We start from the raw sequence: 22,591 nt of genomic DNA, 5'->3' as shown, positions 1-22,591 counted from the left end.
TGAGTTCAAATCCCAGTACTACACCCCGACCCCCGACAAAAAAAAACAACTGATAAGATGATGCACCTGACTTTCACTTGCCCTGGTGACATGATTAGCAGATAATGCCCAAATGACCAGACCCACAAAAGGTCTCAGTATCTAATACTCATCTGGGAAGAGATTTCCACATATTTCCTCATAGTTCAGTCCAGAGAAAAAGTATTCCTTGGATCCTCAGACAAGAAAGAACTAGGAAGCTTCTACCAGAACTCCTTAAAAACCACTTATACTATATTTTTTTTCTGCTCCTTGCTCTGTATTCTTCATTGTAATAAAGCTTAGCCATGAGTACAAATTGCTTTTGAGTTTTTTAAAGACTCAAAAAGCTTGAAAATTTGTCAAAGGAAACACCACCTAACTATTCCACTCCTGTTATTCACCTAAGAGAAATGAAAAACATATACTCACACTAAGACTAGTACATAAATGTTCATAGGAACTTTATTTTCAAGGGCCAAAAACTGGAAAAAGCACCAAAATGTCCATTCACAGATGAATAGGTCAACAAATTGTGATATACACACACTGTGAGATACTAATAAGCAAAGAAAAATGGAATGAGCTATTGATTTATATAACAATGAGAACACAAATCACTATGTTAAGGAAAAGAGGTCAGATAGAAAAGAGAACATACACTGTATGATCAATTTATATTATATTCTAGAAAAAAGAACTGATCTACAATGACAGAACATTCATCTGTGGTTGTCTGTAGCCAAGACTGTAGGGGAATGGAATGGAATACAGCAGCGGATAAGAAAACCCCTGGAGATAATGGAAATATTCTGTACCTTGATTAAAATAGTAGTTTCACACATACATATTTTATTTCAAAACTCATTAAATTGCAACACTTCAAATCCCTAAAACCTGACCTAAGATAGACACATTTTATATCAGAATGTTGAGGAAGCTTCCTGTGCAACAGATTTGATTTCTCCTTTAAGTGATGTCATACATTGAAGGGTAGGGTTTATCAGACTTCTGAGGAAAATAGCAAAGTTTGAAATAGTGACAATGGGAAAATTATTTTAAAAAAACAGTAAAGTCATCTGTCTATGGAAGGTCTATTTGAGACTGTGAACAACAATGTCTACTGTTAGTTCATTCTTGCTTAACTCCCTTCAGTGGCACATGATACTCATAGAGAAAGAGAAAGCAGCTGGACTGATAAAGATTGAGCGTGATAGGCATAATAATGGCCTCCAAAACCATCTACACCGTAATCCCCAGAACCTGATATGATACCTACACGGTAAAAGTAACTCTGTGATGTTTCAAATTAAGGATCTTGCAATGGAAGAGTATGCTGGATTATGCGAGTGAACTCAATCAACATAACTGCACAGACCCTTAAAGAGAAGACTAGTATAGTCAGAGAAGGAGATGTCACAAAAGAAAATTGTCATAGTGATATAGTATGTGAAAACTCAACCATTCCTGGCTTTGATGAAGGAAAAAGGCTATAAACCAAGGAATGAGGCAGTCTCTAGAAGTTGGAAAAGGCAAGGAACAGATACCCTCCTAGGGCCTCCAGAAGGAATGCAGCCACACTGACACCTTGATTTTAGCCCAGTGAGATCCATTTTGGACTTCAGACCTCAGAATCTAAGACAACTGGTGGAGTTTTAGGTCAAGTTTGTAAAATTTGTTTCAGCAGCTATATGGAATTATTACACTAGATTAAGCAAGAGATTTTCCTCAAACTAAAGTCTATGGTATCTAACTAAGCTGGATCAGAAGGAAACTAAATAAAAGAGATGGCTGATAAATAAGGAGAAAAAGAGGGAATAAAGATACAAAGTGGTATAGCTAAATGGCATTTTTAAAATAACTTTTAAAAATAGAGTGGATGAAAAATAATCTGAAAATACTAAAAGAGGGCAGGAAAACACCATTTTACTTTTTATACACTCATCATGAGTGGGGGGGAAGTTTCTTTCTGTATCTCAAACACTTACCATGATGCCTACACACAGCATCCGATTAATGTTTAAGGAATAAATGAAATAATTTATTTCCGTCATTCTTATCACAAATACTGAAGACAGGAAAAGAACATTTCTAAGGGCACAAAACTAGTTAGAGATGAATTGAAGGGGACAAAAGACCTTGATTTCCCAAGTGAAAACTTGAAAGAACTTAAAAAGATGTTCAAGATTCCTATCCTCTGATTTTGCACACAGTATCAAAAGTAGAAAATGGGTAGATGTTGGAAATCAGAGTGACACTTGTTAGAAGTGTTTTGGATAATAAGGGCGATCTCTACCTCTCTCTTCTATTCCAAAAGCAAAAATAATGAGGCAATACAGTAGACACGTATTATTTATCTGCCTTCCCCAATAACACTTTTGGGGTTATTAAGTTTTGGGGTCACTATCCCTCCCACATTCCATGTGGCCTGCTCATCACTGAGTTACAAACATAACACAGTCTAACCAAAGTTACCAACATCTTCTGGCCCAAAGTAAATGTCATAATTCAATCAAAAATCCTACCCAACTTTCTGCTAGAACCAGTAAAAGAGACTGCCTCTTCTCAAAGAAGCTGAAGATGGAGTTGCCAGCAGCTTTAGTACTTATTCACAGGCAAAATGTTCACATACAGAGGACAGCAGGAGCAAGAGGTGAAGACACAGTCTCAAGGACATTATTTAATCCCTGCATCTATCTGTTTTAAGACAGAGTCAACAAATATATCCCATCCCCTCACTACTTTATTTTGTTTTAGATTTACTACTTCCAAGTAGATTTTACTTAATTACAATCGCAAGAACACTAATTAAGAACATTTGTCTTTGGAACTTAAGTATGAGACTCAGCTAAGCTATTTCTCTAACCCAAAGTGGAGCTGTTCAGAAACCAGAGCTACAACTCTTCTCTTCTTCTTGTTTAGGTTTCTTAGTATTGCTGTTCAATAAAGGATTCTTTTATAGAAAATGGAATCTGGCACCTAAATGTTTTAAGAAAAAAACTAGGTGTACTTCATAGACAAGATTTCTATCTTAAGTAGACCTCTAGTTTCTAAGGTATCCCCAAATCAAATATTCTATACTGACTTTTCTTTTACACAGCTGTCAACAGTCAAAAAAAGTTAAGGACAATTCAGACACACCAAGAGCATTCTTAATTCATTAAGAAAGGCATACAGCTGGGCACCAGTGGCTGATGCCTATAATTCTAGCAACTCAGGAGGCAGAGATGGGGAGGATCACAGTTTGAAGACAGGCCAGGCATATAGTTCATAAGACCGTATCTCAAAAAAGAATCATCACAAAAAGGGCTGGTGGAGTGGCTCAAGGTGTAGGCCCTAAGTTCAAACCCCAGTACTGGAAAAAAAAAAAAAGGCACAGAATGAACCCAAATCCAAGTCCCAACTCACAAGCCAGTTTTACTGCTTTTAGTAATATAATCAGAGTAAAAAAGGAGGAGAGCAATGGATATATTCCACAAAAGGAATGAGCAAAAAGAATAAAGATAATTTTCCCAGATATTAACTTCTAGGGTACTAGTAAAGAAATATCCTCAATTACAACTGAAAATAAAAGCAGAATCAAATAAAAGGAACTTTTTAAAAATTACTTCAGCACATAAAAACATAATGGTTTGCTAATTATATTCCATACCTTTTAAACCTTGGCATTTTCACTCAAATTACCGTATGAAAATGTCCTTATTCTCTATAAATTACAACAGCTTTACCTTGCTTCTTGTCTTCACTTTTGATTTGCTCTTCTGTTTTCTTTTCAACTTCTTCTTATTTAAAATTTTCTTGTTCCTAAAAATTAAAAAGTGTTTATATTAGGACACAGAAAGCTACTAAAACTAGGTATTTCCAAAATAGATACTTGAATATTTCTCTTACCAAGTTCCTATAAAACAATACACTCTACATACACACATAGGATGCTAACATATAAAGTAGCTATTGAGACCACAACACAATATTGGACAGCTAGGACATACATATATAATAAAAAGTTATCATAAAAATTTGAATTCTATAAAAACTTTAATAAAAGTAAAATATAAAAGGTATCAATAAAAAGTTTAAGCTTTATTCCACAGTAGAAATTGCTAATAAATATCAGTCATGTTCCCTTCCCCAGAGGCAAAAAATACTCTTTGTGGTAATGAGGGCTACAAGGCAAAAAAAAAAATCACTTTTTACTAAATTGCTATAAAATAACTATAAAACTCTTGAACTCATATACTTGTATATCCAGCAACTATTTTTTCAGTATCTCATGGCCCTGAGTCTCTATTCTTTAAGAAGGAGGCTGGAGGTATGGCTCAAATGGTAGAGTGCTTGCCTAGCAAGTGCAAAGTCATGAGTTCAAATCACAGTACCATCAAGGGAAAAAAATCAAAAAGTAATCCCCTGAATGACTCTGAAAAAGACCAAAAAAAAAAAAATGCAGTAAAGAATAAGAATTATAGTGGAAAGAACAGGAGGCAAGGCAAACACTTTCATTTCATTTAGTATTTTTTATGCTCACCATTCTGAAATGCACACTGCTAGGCAGTAAAAACACAAAATGAAAAAGACAGCTTTTGCCCTAGAAGAGCTCAGAGTCTCAAATGGAAAGCACATTTCAATGATCTAGCAAAAGGATGCTAGTGCAATAATAAAGACAAAAAAGGAGGAGAGAAGGGGAGAGGAAGAGGAAGAGGAGATGATGATGATGACAACAATGACAATTTTAGATGCTGAGGAGGTCAAGTCCTTTAAGACCTGGTAACTAATTTGGTACAAGCAGTGACAAAAAAAAAAAAAAGTTTAAACCTAGCTAATTCAGAGGTAGGGAAGCCATTGCCCAAATCGGTTTCATTTTGAAAATGTTTTGAGTTCAAGATACTAAAATATCAGTAACACAGACATGAATAACTAGGACATGAAATTTGATCCCTGATACTTCCTTAGGCTTCACTACTTAAATTACAATAATCACAAAATCTTATCTATCGTATCTCATAAATAGTTCTTGGTTCTGCCAAAACATCTCTGCTGCAGGTACACTAGTAAGTTACCATGGTCTCTTGACTGGACTACTGTCAACACCTTAACTCACTTCTGCACATCCACATTTACCCCTCCCCACTTAAGCCTATTCTTCACATAGGAACCCAAGTCACCTTTTGAAAACACATATTTAAGTAAGCAATTCCCCCACTTAAACTTCAGTATCTTTTAAAGTCTCTTTAAAATCCAAATGTGCTGACATGGTTTAAAACATCCTCTTCCAATGTCTAACCTCAGCCAACCTTTCCTGCTTCATTCTGTGTACCTCTCCTCATCTTCCAGCCATAAGGACATTCCTTCAATTGTTCCGAACATGCTGAGCTCCTTCCATGCTTTCACAAAGCTTCTCCTCTACCTGAAATTCTCTTCCACATTTCCTGTTATCCACTACTCATCTTTGAGGTCCCTGTCACTGAGTCAGGAAAGTATTCCTGATTCTATAGATTGTGTAAGTTTCCTTAATGCACACTCTCAATTCACTATTTTTTGTTTCATAACCTATAACTGTAATTATATATAAGATAATGGTTTAATGCCCCTCAGCAAACTATGAGCTTCAATATGGCAGAGGCCATGTTATGTCTTGTTCCTTGCTCTACCTTCTTTGTCCAGAAAAGACAAAGAATGGCTGGAACATATAGCACTCAATGAAATTTTGAGAAAGAAGAGTAAGAGGGAAGGAGAGAAGAGGGGGAGAAAATAAGGAAGTTCAAAGCTTACAGCTATACATGCTTTACTCAGAGTAAAATAAGCAGAGGACCAAGGATAGATCCATAGAAATACCAATGTGTCTAAAGGATATCTAGCCAGAAATGTCAATTAAGCAGATATCTATAGGATCACTGTACACCAATTTGTAGCCACTTCAATCCCCACTCATAACTCAGAGCAGAGGATCTAACCTCCTTACTTGATAAAATGATGACACCATTAGGAGTGTATTCCACTTGCTTTCCTTATACCCAGTCTTCATCAGGACTTCACTAATTACCCTCATCCCCATTCTCAATCTCCATTACAAAGTTTACAAATGGCCTGGGTCCAAATGCAAGCCCTGTCATTTACTAGCTCTGTGCTCTTGGGAAAGCTACTTAACCTCTCTGGGTCCAAGTTTTCTCATCTGCGCTAAGCAAATTTTACTTATTATTATTCCTATACTCAAGTGAAGTATCTATTTTGATTTGTGTTTCCCCTACACCAGACTTTGATTCGAGGAGTCACAAGAAGTGGTTGTATTTAAGAAATAATCCCCAGTAGGAAAAATCATGAGTAAAGTAGAAAAAGATAGGAAGTTCAGAATGGGAGCAATATGAAGCCAATTACTATGAAGTGTAACTAGACCTTGATTCTAAGGAAAAACTCTAGTAGATGGTACAGAAAATAGCTGAGTTATCCCAATTCCAAGTGACAAAAACAGGGGAACACAGGGCGGGGGAGAGAGGAAGAAATAAGACGTGAGAATATATTACTTGAGGACTCTGAAATTCAAACAAAAACAGATGTGGACAGGAGTCCAAACTCAGAAAAATTGTAATTTTCCAATTTGATTATTTTTTTTCTCCTTTCTCCAACAGCTTTGCCTGAAGGCCAGGAAGCAATGCCTGCACTAGAAGACAACACTCCAGTAGTTAAAAATCCAAGAGAATCCCTACCTTTCTGGCCAGAACTAGAAAGGAGCCTTTCTGCATACTGTAGAATGTTCAGGAAGTCCTAAAAAGAAATCTATAGAAAGAGATATCCTAATCCTATCCAAAAATCCCTGTAAATCTTGAGCTTACTCTGCAGCTGCACAGGTATATGTCATGTCAGTCTGCACCAGCACAGCAAAAGATCTGAGAACTAAACTCAGATTTGAAACACCACCCACAGAAGGCAAGACCAAATTTGCTGTCTGAACCTAAATGGGCTGATAGTCTGCTAAAAGAAACAATAAAAATCAGCTTTCTCCAGAGAATAATAAATCCTAGAGATTATGAAATGTAACATTCACAATACTCATGATACAGCCCAAAATCCTCACAATGCAAAAAGAAAAATGTAATCTCAAAGACATAATCAAGAGATGCCAACCCTAAGATGATCTAGATGTTATAATTATTCATCAATGGCTTTAATACAACTACTATAAAAATACTTCATGAAGTAAAAGGCAAAGACAACAGAAGTACATGGAATGAATTTGTCAGTAGAGGAAAGTATTTTTTAAGAAACTAAATTCAACTTAATATATAAAATTAAAATTACTAAGTGATTCAATAAAAACGGAAATGACAAAAAAGTCTATGGACTAAAAGTAGATCAATAAAAATTACCTAATCTGGCAAGGCACAGTGGCTCATACTTATAATCCCATCACAAGGCACAAATGGAGAGGATGGTGACTAAGGCCAGCCTAGGCAAAAAGTTAGTGAGACCCCCATCTCAATCAAAGCTGGGCATGGTGGGGTATATACATTATCCCAGCTATGTCTAAACAGGAGGATCACAGTCCAAGTTGATCAGAGCCAAAACACAAGACCTTATTCAAAACATAACTAAAGCAAAAAGGGCTTGGGGAGTGGCTCAATAGTAGAGGCCCTGATTTCAAGCCCCATTACTGCCAAAGAAAGAAGAAGAGACAGAGAGAGAAGGAGGGAGGGAGGGAAGGAAGGAAGAAAAAAGAAAAAATATTACCCAATCTGAAGAACAAAGAGAAAAGGATGACAAAAAGAAACCTAAGAGACCTGTCGGAAAATCTCAAAAGTTGTATTGTAATTGTCATTGGAATCTTAATAGGCAAGAAAGACATGGGCAGAATAGTTCAAGGATTAATGGCAGAAAAAGTCCTAAAACTGATGAAAGACATAAATTTACAGATTCAAGAAGGTTAGCATTCTCCAAAGAAAACAATGGCTAGACAACCCAAGCAAACTTCTATAAACAAAACAAAAAATCTTGAAAACAGCTAAAGAAAAATAATAATATAGAGAAAGGAACAGACTTCAATTGTCAAAGATTTCTTGTCAGAAATCACAGAGGTGAAAAGATACTGACTGGAACAACATCACTAAAGTGCTGAAGGGAAACAAGTGTATACTCAGAACTCCATATTCTCTTAAAATATCCTCCAGGAATGAAAGGAAAATAAGACATTCTCAGATAAACAGAAACAAGGAGAATTTATCCCCAGTAGACGTCTCTACAAGAAATGCTACAGTAAACATTAGGGAGAAAGGAAATGTTTCATCTTCAGGAGTAAAAGAAGAACCACAGAAATAATAAATATGTAAGAAAACACAAAATACTACATTTTTCCTTTAGGTTCTTTAAAATATGTATGTCTACTTACAGTAAAAAACATATTATTTGGTGAGGTTTTCAAAGCATGTAGCCATACATATATGAAAATACTGTCATATATACCATACAAGTCAGTGGGTAAAGGGAAATAAAAAGATCTGTATGGTTGCAACGTTTCTCTTTTAAGTGAAAGGTTTCTGTTTTAAGTGAAGCAGTAAAACAATAACCCTAAGTAAGCTGTGAAAGGTTAGGGATGTATATTGTAATCCCATGGGCATAAAAAATTAATATGAGAAAATACAGCCAAAAAAGGCAACAGACACTAGGATACTCAAGTTATCATCATAATCATCTAAAAGAGCAAAAAAAGAGAGAACAAAAAAAAAGAGGTAAACAAAGACAATAAAAATGGTACACCTAAAGTCAACCATATCAATAAGTAATTACATTAAATATTAATGATTTAAACACTCCTATTTAAAGGCAAACATTAACAGAGATTTTGTTTAAAAGGTAAGGGGCAAAATACCCCTCACCCATGCTGCCCATGGGAGAGAAATTATAAATATAAAAATACAGATAGATCAAAAGTAAATGAACAGAAAAAAATCTAACATACAAATAGTAAGTACAAGAAATCTGGAGAGATTATTTTAATGTCAGAAAAAATAAACTCATTCCAAAAATATTACTGGTGCTAAAGACAGACATGCCATAATAAAATAATGAAAATCAAGTAATAATAATCAAATCAGGAATTTTTTAATTATAAAGGCATATGTACCTAATAGTAGTGACTCAAAATAAAATGAAAACTGACTAAAGGACCAAAGACAAATTCACAATTAGAGTGAAATATTCTTACCACCACTCTTTCTACAGCAACTGATAAGATCTGAAAAAATGATTACAGACATAAAATGTCCAAACAACACTAACTATCCAATTTTAAGTAACTGACTGATGTTTAATCTTGATTATCAATTTGATTGGATTGGGAGATGCCTATGAAATTAGTTAAGCACACCTTGGGTGTGTCTATGAGGGCATTTCCAGAGATGATTAGATCATGAGGACTCCAGCCTAATCAATGGCTTAATCCATTGATGGATTCAAATTTTGAAAAGACTATTAGGAGGTGATAGGACTGTGGAAGGTAGGGTCTGGCTGGAAGAAGTTGGCCACCAGAGGTGTCCTTTATGGGGTATATCTTGGCCTCTTTGCTTCCAGGCTGCCATGAGGTAAACAGTTTTTCTCTACCACACTCTTCCTCCATGATGTTTCTTCCTTGCCATGGTCCTAAAAGCAATGAAGCCAGCTGATGATGTATGAAAACCTCTGAAACTGTAAGTAAAAGTAAATCTTTTCTCCTTTAAATGTTTTGTCTCACATGTTTGTCACAGCAATAAATACCTAACTAAAACATTTATAGAACGCTACATCCCAAATGACAGCACACACATTCTTTTGCAGTTTATATGGTACAATCATCAAGACAGAGCATATCACAATAAATGTAAAAAGACCAAAATTATACAAAGTATGCATTATGAAGTAATAACAATTACATTTTATATATATATATACACACACACACACACACACACACACACACACACACACACATACATACATATACCAAGTTAAATAAAATAATTCTATACAATTCTTTGGTCAAATATAAAAATCACAAATAAAATTAGAAAATATCTGAACTAAATAGCAAATACACAACAATAAAAAATGTTTGGAATACAGCTAAAGTAGTGCTTAGATGACAATTCAAACCTTTAAATACTTAAGTTAGAAAAGAAAAGTCTAAAATCAATGACATAATATTCTATCTTATAAAAGTGAAAAAAAGTAATTGCAAAGTGGAAAGAAATAAATTATAAAGATAAGGGGCAAATCAATCACCACATAGCAAATAACAGTCAAAAGTTGATTCTTTAATAAGCAAAATTGACAAACTGCTAGCTAGAAAAATCAAGGGAAAAAATCCAATATGAGGAATAAAAAAGAGATCAGAAATGAAAGAGAGATCATCATTACAGACCCCACGGATATTAAAAGGATAATAAAGGAATACTATAAGCAACTCTGCCCATAAATTTCATAATCTAGATAAAATGGAACCATTCCTTGGAAGACACAATCAGCCAAAACTCATATAAGAAATAGATACACTGAATTGTCTATTATTAAAGAATTCATAATTATTTAATTATTAATTAATAACCTTTCAAAACAGAAAGGCCAAAAAGTTCACTGATGAATTCTATCAAATGTTTTAGGGAAAAAAATACCAGTCCCACACAATCTGTTTCAGAGGACAGAAGCAGAAAGCATTTCCTAATTCACTACATGAGGCCAGCATAGCCCTAATATTTTAAAACCTGTCATGATGTCACAAGATTAGAAAATTACCAACTAGTATTTCTTATGAACACAGATGTACAAAATCCTCAAAAAATTATCAAATCGAATTCAACAATAAAAATTATATACCATCACCAATTAAGATTTATCTCAGGTATATATGTAACATCTAAAAACAAATTAATGTAATCTATTACATCAACAGGGTAAAATGATATATTGCGTTATGATACTAATACTTACATAAAGAACACCTGACAAAATCCAACCCCCCATGTATGATAAAACTCTCAGTAATCAAGAAATCAAGGGTCAGTTCCTCAACTTGATAAAGAATATATACGGACACCTACTACTAATGTCATACTTAATGGTGAGAAACTATAAGATTTCTCACTAAGATCAGCAACAACATAAAGGTGTACCCTGTCACCATTCTTTGTTATACTGAAGGCCTAAGCTAATGCAATAAAAAGGAAATAATAAGTGTACAGATTAGGAAGGAAGAAATAAACTGTCTTTACAAATGACATGATTGTCTATATAAAAAATCCAAAAGAATAAAAAGTCTTGAAATTAATGAGAGTATAGATTATAGCAAGCCATAATCGATATCATGCTGTAGATTATAGCATGATACACGGTTAATATACAAAAGTCAGTTATTTTCTTATATACCAATAACGAAGTGGAATTTGAAATTTTAAAGTAGTAACATTTATACCATTTACATTTAAATTACCACCCCCCAAAATGAAATACTTTAGTATAAATCTAACAAAATACATACAACATCTATATGAAGAAAACTATAAAATTCTGATGAAAGAAATCCAAGAACTAAATAGGGAAATATTTCATAAGTGTAGAGAGGAAGACTCAATATTATCAAAATGCTCAATTTGATCTATAGATCCAATGCAATGCCAAAAAACATCCCAGCAGGTTATTTTGTGGATTTAAACCAACTGATTCTGGAGAGGCAAAACACCTATAATAGCTGACACAACACTGAAAGAAAAAAGTTAGAAGGCTGACACTACCTACTTCAAGACTACCATTAACCTACACTAATCAACACTGTGTAGTACTGAAGAAACAAAAGACAAATAGAGCATTGGAACAGAAGAGAGAACCCAGAAACATACCCACATAAATATAGTTAACTGACATTCAACAAAGGAACAAAGGCAATACATAAATAGTTGTAAATTAGTCTTTTCCACAAAGAGTATTATAATAACTGGACATCCAAATGCAAAGAAATAAATCTACGTACAGATTTACACACTTCATAAAATTAACTCAAAATGGAAAACAAACCTTCTATATAAAACACAAAGCTATAAACTCCTGGAAGGTGAAGTAGGAAAAAAATCTAGATGCCTTTGGGTATGGCAATTTTTTTTTTAAGATACATAGGCAAGGCATCTATGAAAGAAATAATTGATAAGTGAACTTCATTAAAAGACAAATGTCAAGAGAATGAGCATACAGGCATAGACTAAGGAAAAAAATTTGCAAAAGACACATCTGACAAAGGACTGTTAGCCACACAAGAACTCTCAAAATTCAACAAGAGGAAAATAATGCAACTTAAAAATGGGCCAAAGACCCCTTACCAAAGAAGATAAAAAGCAAATGAGCACATGAAAAGATGCTCCACAACATATGTCAACAGGGAAATGCAAATGAAAACAGTAAGATACACACATCAGAAATGGCCAAAATTAAAAACACTGACAATGCTAAATGCTGGTGAGGACACAGAGCAACAGGATCTCTCATACAATACTAGTGAAAATATAATATGGTACAGTCGGGGTTGGCTTCAAACCTCAATCCTCCTGATCTCTGCCTTCCAAGTGGCTAGGATTATAGATATGAGCCACCACCTCCTGGTGGTACAGCCACTTTTGAAGACAGTTTAGCAGTTTCCTACAAAACTAAACACACTCTTATCACACAATCCAGCAATTGCACTTTTTGGTATTTAATCAAAGGAGTTGAAAACTTAATACCAACACAGAACATGCACTTAGATGTCAATAGCACATGGATGTTTATTCATAACTGTCAAAACTTAGATGCAACCAAGAAGTCCTTCAATAGAATAAAATATCATGCCTCCAGATATTATTCATCATTAAAAGAAATTAGTTATTAAACATTAAGCAATAAAAAATAAAAAGAGGATGAAGTGGCTCAGGTGGTAGAGTGCCTGCCTGGCAAGCACAAAGCCCTGAGTTCAAACCCCCAAACCACAAAAATAAATAAATAAATAAAAATAAAAAGGAACCTTAAAATGCATATTAACTGATAGAAATCAATTTAAGAAGGCTACATATTGTATGAGCTCAACTATAAAACAGTCTAGAAAAAGCAACAGTAATATCAGCAACAACAAAATCAGTGGTAGATGGGGTCAAGAGGTCGGGGGAGAAGGGGATGGGATGAATAGGTGGAGCACAAACATTATTAGGGCAGTATGAATACTCTGTATGATATTAAGACTGATGGATACACGCCATTACAGATTTGTCCAAATTTACAGAATGTACAACAAGAGCAAACTATGGTCTTTGGTGATTATGATGTATCACAGTATGTTCATCAATGGTGTGTATGTAGGGGGACTGCTGACAATGAGAAAGTGTTGGGTCAGGGACTATGTCCAATTTTGTTATGAAACTAAAGCCACCTCAAAAAGCTTTTTGTTTTTTAAACACAATTTCATAGATATTAAAGGATAAAAAGAATGCTATGGCAACTTCATGTCAAACTTTTCAAATATTTAGATGAAATAGGTAGATTTCCCCCCAAAAAAATATGCTACCAAAGTTGACACAGAAATAAACAGAAAATCTGAATATCATGATATCTATTAAAGGAACTGAATTTTTTGCTTCCCCAAAAGAAAATTCCAGGACCAGATGGTTCTCCTAGAAAATTTTATCAAATATTCAAGAGGAAAAAATACAACCCCACATGAGAAGGAATTACTACCCAATTCACTTTATGAGGATAACTGTAATACTAAATCTAACAAAGGCACCCAACAGATTACCTATGTGCCAAACTTCATGCTCCATTGTGTAGCAGCAGCCTTACTTTCCAGATAAACAAGTATATGAGCCTCGCCCAAACAATTCTTTCCTTAGAAAAGGAGCCCAAAGCTACAGCAGCAGATTTAACTTAAAGTTTAACTGGGTTACTGCAGTGTCTTCTGTTGGAAATGTTTTTCATCTAAGAACCATGAACTCTCAACCCATACTGCTCAGGGTTATGGTGACAGGAAGTATAAATTCCCCTGGTGTACCATGGAGAATGATGCTAAATGAAGCCTCTCCTACTTTCATGTGTTCTTACTGGCAGCAATGAAGGATGGCAACTCAACCTTGAAAGCTATCATGGTCAATCTCCAAGTATCATCATCAGTTCTAACATCAAGATACAATTTTAATGCTCTAGGAGGTCAGCAGCTTCTGGCTAGTTATAGTGTATGATGAGACAAAGGGATCCCTCCACGCCACCTTTGCTACAAAGTGGGTCCCTAGTCTGATGTGATCCTGTGCCAATGAAACATTTTCGAGTACTCAGCTAGTGGTACTGGCTAAGCTTCTGCAAGCTGGAAAGGCAAACTCATACACAGAACATGTCAAATCCAGTCAAAATGAATCACAATCCTTTGCAAAGCACAAGAACTGGCTGGCTTCCTAGAAGTATAAGAATGCTGTCACTTAGCACAGGTGCTAGATCAGCACTGATAAACGGAAGCCCCCTACTGAACCAATACACAGCCATTCCCAGTCATTTTTCCATGTACTTTAGGCCAAAAGAATTCCCTAGTAAAATAAAGTCCAAATAATAAGAATTTATATGCTAGCAACTTAATAGACATTTGAAAAAGAACATAAACTGTTAAGAAATTACATTTACTTCATTCTTAAACAATGACAAAAACTTAATAATAAGAAATGTGCACTTTGGGCACTGTGAAAACTCAAGCTTGAAATCAGATTACACATGGCGACCTCCTTTGCTGTCACACATTTCTGTACAAGTAGTACTTGGCTTGTATCACAGCAACTACCAAAACTCCAACTTTACAAAACTATGAACTCATCAAAAGAAATGTAGTATGATTTAATATCAAAACCATATACTATTTCAAGCTAGTAGTTTATGACAGACACTGCTGTGTTTCCTTTGAAATTTTGAAATATCACGTTATTTCTGCATGTCTGCAGTGGTACTTTGGTGAACCTTGGTACAATTTGAGGAAGCGAGGAGTGTAGCAGGTCTAGCACCTCCCAGCTGGCTTTGTTGAGACCTTAACCCTAGTTATTAATTAGGTACAGCAAGGAGGGGAAAGGAAAGTAGAAAAGGGAGCACAGACTTTTGCACAGACTTCAAGCAAGCATCCTCTAGCCAGAATTAGGCCACTTCTGTAGACATTGGGTTCAGGGAAATTTGTGGGTTCAAGGTTTTCAAATGCATCCCTTCAGATGTCTCTTTCTAAGAGTTCAGGTTACATTTCTTCCCAACCAAAACACTGACAGTGGCATAGCAGACTTGTGAATTCAAGCCACCCTGGAGCTCTGCTACTCTTAAAATTAAGTCTCAGGCCTATTTCTTAGCTTCTTCCCTTCTATTGCATAGGAAAATTCCTTTTATATTTTGTTCCCAATTATCTTCAGCCTTTCATCATCTTTTTTCAAACTGTCAATATCACTCACCAACAGGCATCTCATCACATTCTACTTATAATTTCCCCAAATCTCTCAAAAGCCCACAATACTGTACCTATCAGTACATTCCTTTCCACAGGAACAGCATTCTGGTTCCCCCCAGTGACAGCTTTCACAGCAGCACAGCTGCAGTGCATGCCAAGGGCTGGTTATCAGCAACACATTTCTCCACTGACACTGCAAGAAGATGGCTCTTCTGGCCAGCCAGCACATAATCCAGCTCCAAAGTCTCATTTTGAAGTCTACCTCCTCAGACCACACCTAGCATCAACTACCTGGGTAGGAAAGACTTTGAAATGGAGATGTGCACAACAGAAATTTACTGTGCAATGCCTTCTGAAACAATTGCAAGAAAGTAGAGGAAGCAGGACTAAACAGAAGAAGGAATTGAACTGCAATGCAGTCACAAGAAGGCCTTAGCCAGTCCCCTGAGGAGTTCCGGAATTGAGATGAACCTTCAAAGTTGTCATGCTTTAGGGCTAAAGGGCCAGACATTTATACACCTACACAGAAGAGACTTTGGATGCAGGCTGCCCTGAAGAGGAAGCATGCCTTTGGGGGAGGCACCTCTGTTATCTCAGGGCAATGCCTGGGGAAGGACTCAGCTACCATCAGCTTTAGCTACCAATATTCTCAAAGTTAGAGGAGCATGTTCCTGAACAGGGGGACTGAGGGAAGGGGCGGGGAATCTGGATGCCTAGTCACAGCATTTACCACTGAATTATGACACCAATTAGGATAATGAACAGAGAGAACAATTTACCCTGCTTTCTTAGGAGGAATTACCATTTGATAAGAGAAAATTCTTCTTTGCAAAAAGCTCCAGCCAATAAATACAGAAGAAATAATAGAATTGTAAGAAAAAAAATTTGTTAATTTGAAATCCCTAAAGAAATTATTGACTCACACAAGGATTATCAAAGAATGCTAAAAACCATTAGGTGAAAGATATTCACAATATGCCAAAGTCATTAGCCCACGATTACTTGCTCGTTACAAATGGAAAACGCATACATGTACAGAGGAGAGGTCTGGTGAGTACCTTGTCACCCCAGTAATCAGACATAATACCATTAAACATAAAGACAAATGACAACCTCCAATGGGAAGCAACAATGCAGTACTTGACACGATAAGGTCTAACTTCCACTTACAGAAATACAGGATGAAAAACAGAGAGAACAACATCTGGGACCCTTCCCCAAAAGGAGCTAGATTTATATGTCATTATAGAAAAGGTAAAATACCAGTGAGAAACAGTGATCAGTGATAGCCAGGGGTTTAGAACAGGAGGACTAAAGAAGCTTTCTGAAGTGACAGAAATGTTCTTCTATATATCACTGTGGTGATGGTTCCAAGATTCTTCAAAAGAACATTTAAAGAGGATAAATTTTATTGCACGTAAATCAAATCTCAATTAACCTAGCTCCTCTCCCCGCAAAACCTGAAAGTTTTATCTACTTTTTGATGAAAATGTGAGACTATTCTGATGATTTTTAAAACAAATATTTTAAAATGTTAAAGTTTGGGATTTTTTGGCCACACTGGGGTTTGAACTCAGGCCTTGTGTTTGCTAGGCAGACGCTCTTACAGCTTGAGCTACTCCACCAGTCCTAAACTTAAAGTGTTTTTAAATTAACATTTTTATTTTCTTTTCAAGATCCAAAACAAGACATTCCACTTCTCTTATGTGGGAGACTAATTCATTTCACATTTCTACCTACCACTATGCCAACAGAGCAGTTTTTGCCTTAGTATGTCTCTATACATTATATAGCATTCCACAGATGTAATAGCTGTATTTAGAAAATTACTACCTATCCCAAATGCAGATATACATATACTAATTTGATCCCACATCATTTCCTAATCCATTCCTATAATAATGTCTCCTCCTCACTCAAAACCAGCAGAGTTGATCAATATCTCCTAGTTAAAATCTAATTCTTACTTGCTCTTCCAGATGCCCTACCCTTTGGTCAAAGCCTCCATGTCTAGAAAGACTTCCCATTTCTCTTCCTCATGACACCTGCATTCTAAGGCTAACGGAAATCTTGCTATTACTTGCACACACTGCTTTCTCACTTCTGCTCAAGTACCTGAGCAGGCTGAGCTTTGTCCCTCTGTCATAATATCTCATGCTTGCTTCATCACTTCATTAAACATTTTCAGAAGTATCTGCCTTTGTACCTTACACCCCAGACAGATAATACACTCAAATCTAGGAATTGTAAATTATAAATCTTTACAGGACCATGGTTAGTGCTAAGTAATAACCCCTGAGCATTTGTTGGGTTGACTACTTAAGATCTTACGATTAAAATCGCAGGCACATGTGGATGGACACAAACATACCATTTCTGACAAGCTGCTGAAGGAACTCAGAGGGTTTAGCTCTGAGAAGAAAAGCAATTCCCCATTTCATTCACAATTTCCTCTATTGTATCCATTAACATTGTTCTTCTACCCCTGCAAGACCCAGATATCCTGACTCTTCCATAAATTATCTCCCAGCCTATCAGTTCCCTCCTGGTAGCACTTCCTTTTTACCACATAGTCAAACACTGTCACCAAAAACCTTCACTTTCTATTTTTCTTTGACCACCAGTCACACTTTAACTCTGAATCAATTAGACATTTTCTCCATTTCTCTCGAGTAGAAAAGTTTATAATACTAATCTGATTAGAATTTTAAATGTTGTTTAATAATAATAACAGCTAACATTTAAAACACTTATCACACATAAGCACAACTTCCTTTAGATACCTATAACCTAAAAAGTTACAAATAAAGAAACAAAGAAAATCTAATTAACTTGCCCAATTTGACACCCATGAAAAAAGGTAAAATTAGGATTTGGACTTAACGCAGTCTGAATCAGGAGTTCTAACATTCAGCCACTGAGCAATGGTGCTTTGCAATTGCAAGGTATATATATACCTCCATTCACAGGCGAAACTGATCAAACATTTCTTTCCTGTCTAACTCCTTTCCCCAATGGGTCTCACTCATTCAAGGATATCAGTCACTGAATAAATGAAAGTTGCTCCCGCATTCAACAGTCATTGAGATTTAAAAAAAAAAAAAGAGTAAAAGACAAAACCCTTGCCTTCTCTCCAAGTCCTCTAGCCCCTCGCTGCCAGCAAAATAATAATATTTAATAACATTTAATGTGCCAAGAATGTTACATATATCTCTGCATTTAATCTACAAAACAATCCACATTATTATTATCATCCCCATTCTACATGTAAGAAACTAAAGCACGGAAGTTATGTAATGTACTTAAGGTTACACAACCAGCGAATGACAGAGCTAGGAATTGAAACCAGTCTAGTGTCAGAGTCCAAGCTGTTAACCACTTTGTTAAAGTGCCATCAAACTCCTAGATACTTCATTCTTGAATCATTCTGTTTTTCAACCCTACATCTGTAACATAATCTATAGTAATTCATTCAACATTGAATGAGAATTCACTTATCGTGTCTTTGTTCCTTGAACACAAAAATCATGTTCCCACATCAGGACCTCTTCCTTCTAGATATGCCTCCCCCGTTTATCTCAACTTAAATGCCAACTACCAAAGAGTCCTTTCCTGACCATGTCCCCTAAAACAGAATAATTACAAATGCTCTATCACATGGAATTGGTTGTTTCTTTTATAGTTATTTATACTAACTGAAGTATTAGTTGTCTATTTCTCCCACTAGAATGGACGATCCACAACAGTAGAGAACTTGTCTATTGCGCTCACTGCTACATTTTCAGTACCTAAAACAGTGCTAGGCATGTAGTAGGCACTTGATATTTACAGAATGTCAAAAATGTGGTAGTCATTCAGATTAACAAAATGGAATATAGTTCCCCTCCTTAATAATCTCTCAGTTTGCATGTTTACAAATATTTACCTCCTCCCTTTCTGTATTAAAGGAAGACCTACCCCTAACTTTTTTCCATGGCTAACATCTCCAGCTGTCATCTTAAACCTATTCCTGAGCTATCCCACTGAGCTTTTCGTATCAATTATCCCATCTCTCTTTACTCTCTTCTTCACTTACCCTCCTACATTCCAATACTTCATCTGCCCTCTCATGCTTGAATACCCTTCCTGCAATCCTGAATCCTCCCCCTGTTACCCTAACACCTTCCATTTACTCCTCTGACATCCCTCAACTATGACCACTTCCTCAAAATTACTGGTGACCTGGAAACTTTTCTCACTTTCTTCAGCACTTAACACTTCTAAAAACTCTCAATTCATTTTCCTAGGACCAGAAGTGCTACTGTCTTGTGGTTCTCTTAATTTTCTAATCTCTTTTTTTTTTTACAGTTTTCTTCATTGTCTCCTTTCTCTCAAATTTTTTAACTTAATGCTCAATAAAGTTTTGTCCTCTATTCTTATTCTGTTATCTATCTCCTCTAACTCATCCATATAAATAATATTCATTCCAAGCTTAAATCCTAGCTCTTCTTTCCCCAACATCTTTAATGTTAAAAAATATGGCGCAATTCTTAGTCATATTCTCAACAAAGAGTAGTTGTGGGCTAAAACTTAGAAAAGAATAATGTGAACTGTAATAAACAATACTGTGGTGAATAAGCATTAGCAAGCAATATCATACAAGATAAGACTGGTCTCCGTGAGTATTTCTTGAAATACTTGAACCAATTCCTCATTACTTTTCATTGATAGTTCACACAAAAATAGACCAAAAACTAAAAACCATTCACAAATTTTATGTATGTGATCAACCTATATTAGAATATTAGAATTCTAACCTATATTAGAATTGTCAATACAATTCTAGATACACAGAAATCATATTATCCATATAGTAGAAAGTCAAAATAGGGATATACCAGTCACAAAATATTGCATAAGTCTGAAAACAACATACAAAATAGTTTTGAATCTTTGAGAGGAGTTTGTATAGATGCAACTACAGGGCAGTAATTTACAGACGCACAGCTCAAAATTATACCTAATTACTAGAACAAGCTCCCTACTGTGGTTTTGTGCTATTTTCAAAAACATTAGCAAGAAACAGACTGGTGGCCTTCATTTTGGATAGCATTTATATCCATATGATAAAACTACTCATTTGCCCAAATCCCGCAAGCAATCAAAGACATGAGAAGACTGGCTTACCCAGAAAAAGTGTGAGCAAAGCTCTACTTTACAACTCTCTTCAACAGATAAGCCACAATATATACTAATGAACTACAAATACCTGACTTACACAGCTTAGACACTTTCACAATGGGAGAAAAAGACATCTGGTTATTGCCTAAAAAGCCACACACTTAATAAATATGGTAAACTCTAACTCATTTGACAAAATCCTAGTATGCTTTCCTCACGTACTGGCAAGATGCCCTGAGAAGAGATGACAGCAACTCCCAATTATCACAGTCAGAGCTGGTGAAACAAGTCAGTCACCATGCTTTAGGGTACATGGCATGTAAGGGCATGGAAAACAAAACAATGAGGAGAGCCCCAAGCCAAAAAAGGCACCCACATTTTAAGAAAAAGAAAATGAAAGTGATTTAGCATCTACATAAAGGAAGCTGAAGGTGCAGCCTGCCTAATTAAGAGAGACCTAGGAGCCACACAGATTTTTTTAAGCTGGTGGCAGCTGAACACTACAACAGCTGTCATATTTTGAAGTTCTTCATATTGTCCTTTTTCTCTACATAACCCCTTCTACTCTCAAGCCTGAACATAACAGAGGAAACAGAACAGAAGACGATGAGAAATAGCTGAATGGGACATCAGAACACAAGAGTAGCTGCAAGCATCTATCTTGGAAGGCCAAAAGGTTCTGTTATCAAAGTAGAGCTCCAAAAATCTCTATCGGATACTTTTCACATCTAAATAAATCTCCATCTATATCCCTTATTCATAAATATCGTAAAATGAAACCTCTAACCTGACCATCTAAAACTCATCCTACAAATATGACACTGTCCTTAGCCTGTATCATTGCTCCCCTTAGTGAAAGGCAGGTCTCTTGTATGGAGGATGGAAAGGGGAGCAAAGAATGTCATGGGGGAGGAGGAGGGGCGTGCAAATAACACTGCCGCAGACACTGGAAAAGCCACCTCCCTCACCATCCTTGCAAATTCTCTACGTGTCATGCCTCCTCCCTCCTCAACAATACACACACGTGTCATGACCGACCACCACCATCACCTTTTCGAGCACATCACACGCTATGCTCCCATCCTTCCTAACCATCCCCCCCCCACACACACAGACATACAAACACATACACGCACACACGGAGCAGAAACTGCGGCCACCGCACCCTCCGATCTCGATGAGAGCCTCTACCCCCAGCATCAAGCGCTAATTGAAAGACAGCTCAGTGCACAAATACGTCGACATGCACACAGGCGGATGCACGCGCACACCCACATGCACACGGTACACACGAGGCATGCGGCGCAAGGAAGAGCACCCTGGAGACGCACCTGGAGGCCGGGTGTCCAGCGCTGCTGCCCCCCTGGTCCCTGTCACTGAGCGCAGCTGTGTAAATTCTCCGGTAGCGGTCGGCCAGGGCCCGGCCAGACAGCAGCAGCTGATAGTGACCCCGGGAATCCACGGCAGGCAGCCCCAGCCCCAGCCCCGCGGCTGCCACGGAGCCTTCGGGAACCGGCATAAACAGCGCCCCCGGCGCTAGGGAGGAAGAGAGGGTAGCGGCTGGGAAGAATCCGTCCCCCCCGGGCCCCGAAGAGGCGGCGGCGGGGGAGGCAGTCGCCGCGCACATCATCATCCTCTCTCGAGCCGGCGCCGCCGCCTCGTCCCCGCGGGCCGGGCGGGCAGACACGCGCGCGCACTCACAGCTCTTTTCCAACGACAACGGCTCCAGCGGCGGCCTCGGGCTCCCACAGCAAGGAGACTACAAAGACAGCGACCTCCTCCGCCGCCGCCGCCTTCTCCTCCTCCCCCCCGCGCCGCCCTCGCCGCTACTGGGGCCGCTCATCTAACCCCGCCACCCGGGGAGTGTAAGGAGGAGGCGGTGCCGCCGCTGCCGCCACCACCGCTGCCACCACCAGAGCCGCCCGCAATGGGAAGCAGCCGCCTACACTGAGCATGCGCCGCGCCTCGCGC

The 22,591-nt window shown here is 37.2% G+C and overlaps 1 protein-coding gene across 13 annotated transcripts in view; it reads right to left on the bottom strand.

The window, feature by feature from the left end:
* Mycbp2 (MYC binding protein 2) overlaps window positions 1-22,253 on the bottom strand; it is a 257,047-nt gene extending 234,794 nt beyond the window's left edge. For all 13 annotated transcript variants that reach the window (XM_074043187.1, XM_074043188.1, XM_074043191.1 and 10 more), the window contains exons 1-2: window positions 21,952-22,253; window positions 3,747-3,822 (exon numbers count right to left, since the gene is read on the bottom strand). In XM_074043187.1, the coding sequence (XP_073899288.1) occupies window positions 3,747-3,822; window positions 21,952-22,253 (378 nt within the window). The remainder of the gene's footprint in view (window positions 1-3,746; window positions 3,823-21,951) is intronic.
* Window positions 22,254-22,591: the final 338 nt, after the last annotated feature.

The sequence above is a fragment of the Castor canadensis genome, chromosome 10, assembly GCF_047511655.1.
Source record: "Castor canadensis chromosome 10, mCasCan1.hap1v2, whole genome shotgun sequence".
In the NCBI taxonomy this organism is placed as follows: Eukaryota; Metazoa; Chordata; class Mammalia; order Rodentia; family Castoridae; genus Castor; species Castor canadensis.
The sequence above is the reverse complement of the archived record's forward strand: the minus strand, read 5'-3'. Positions and strand labels throughout refer to the sequence as shown.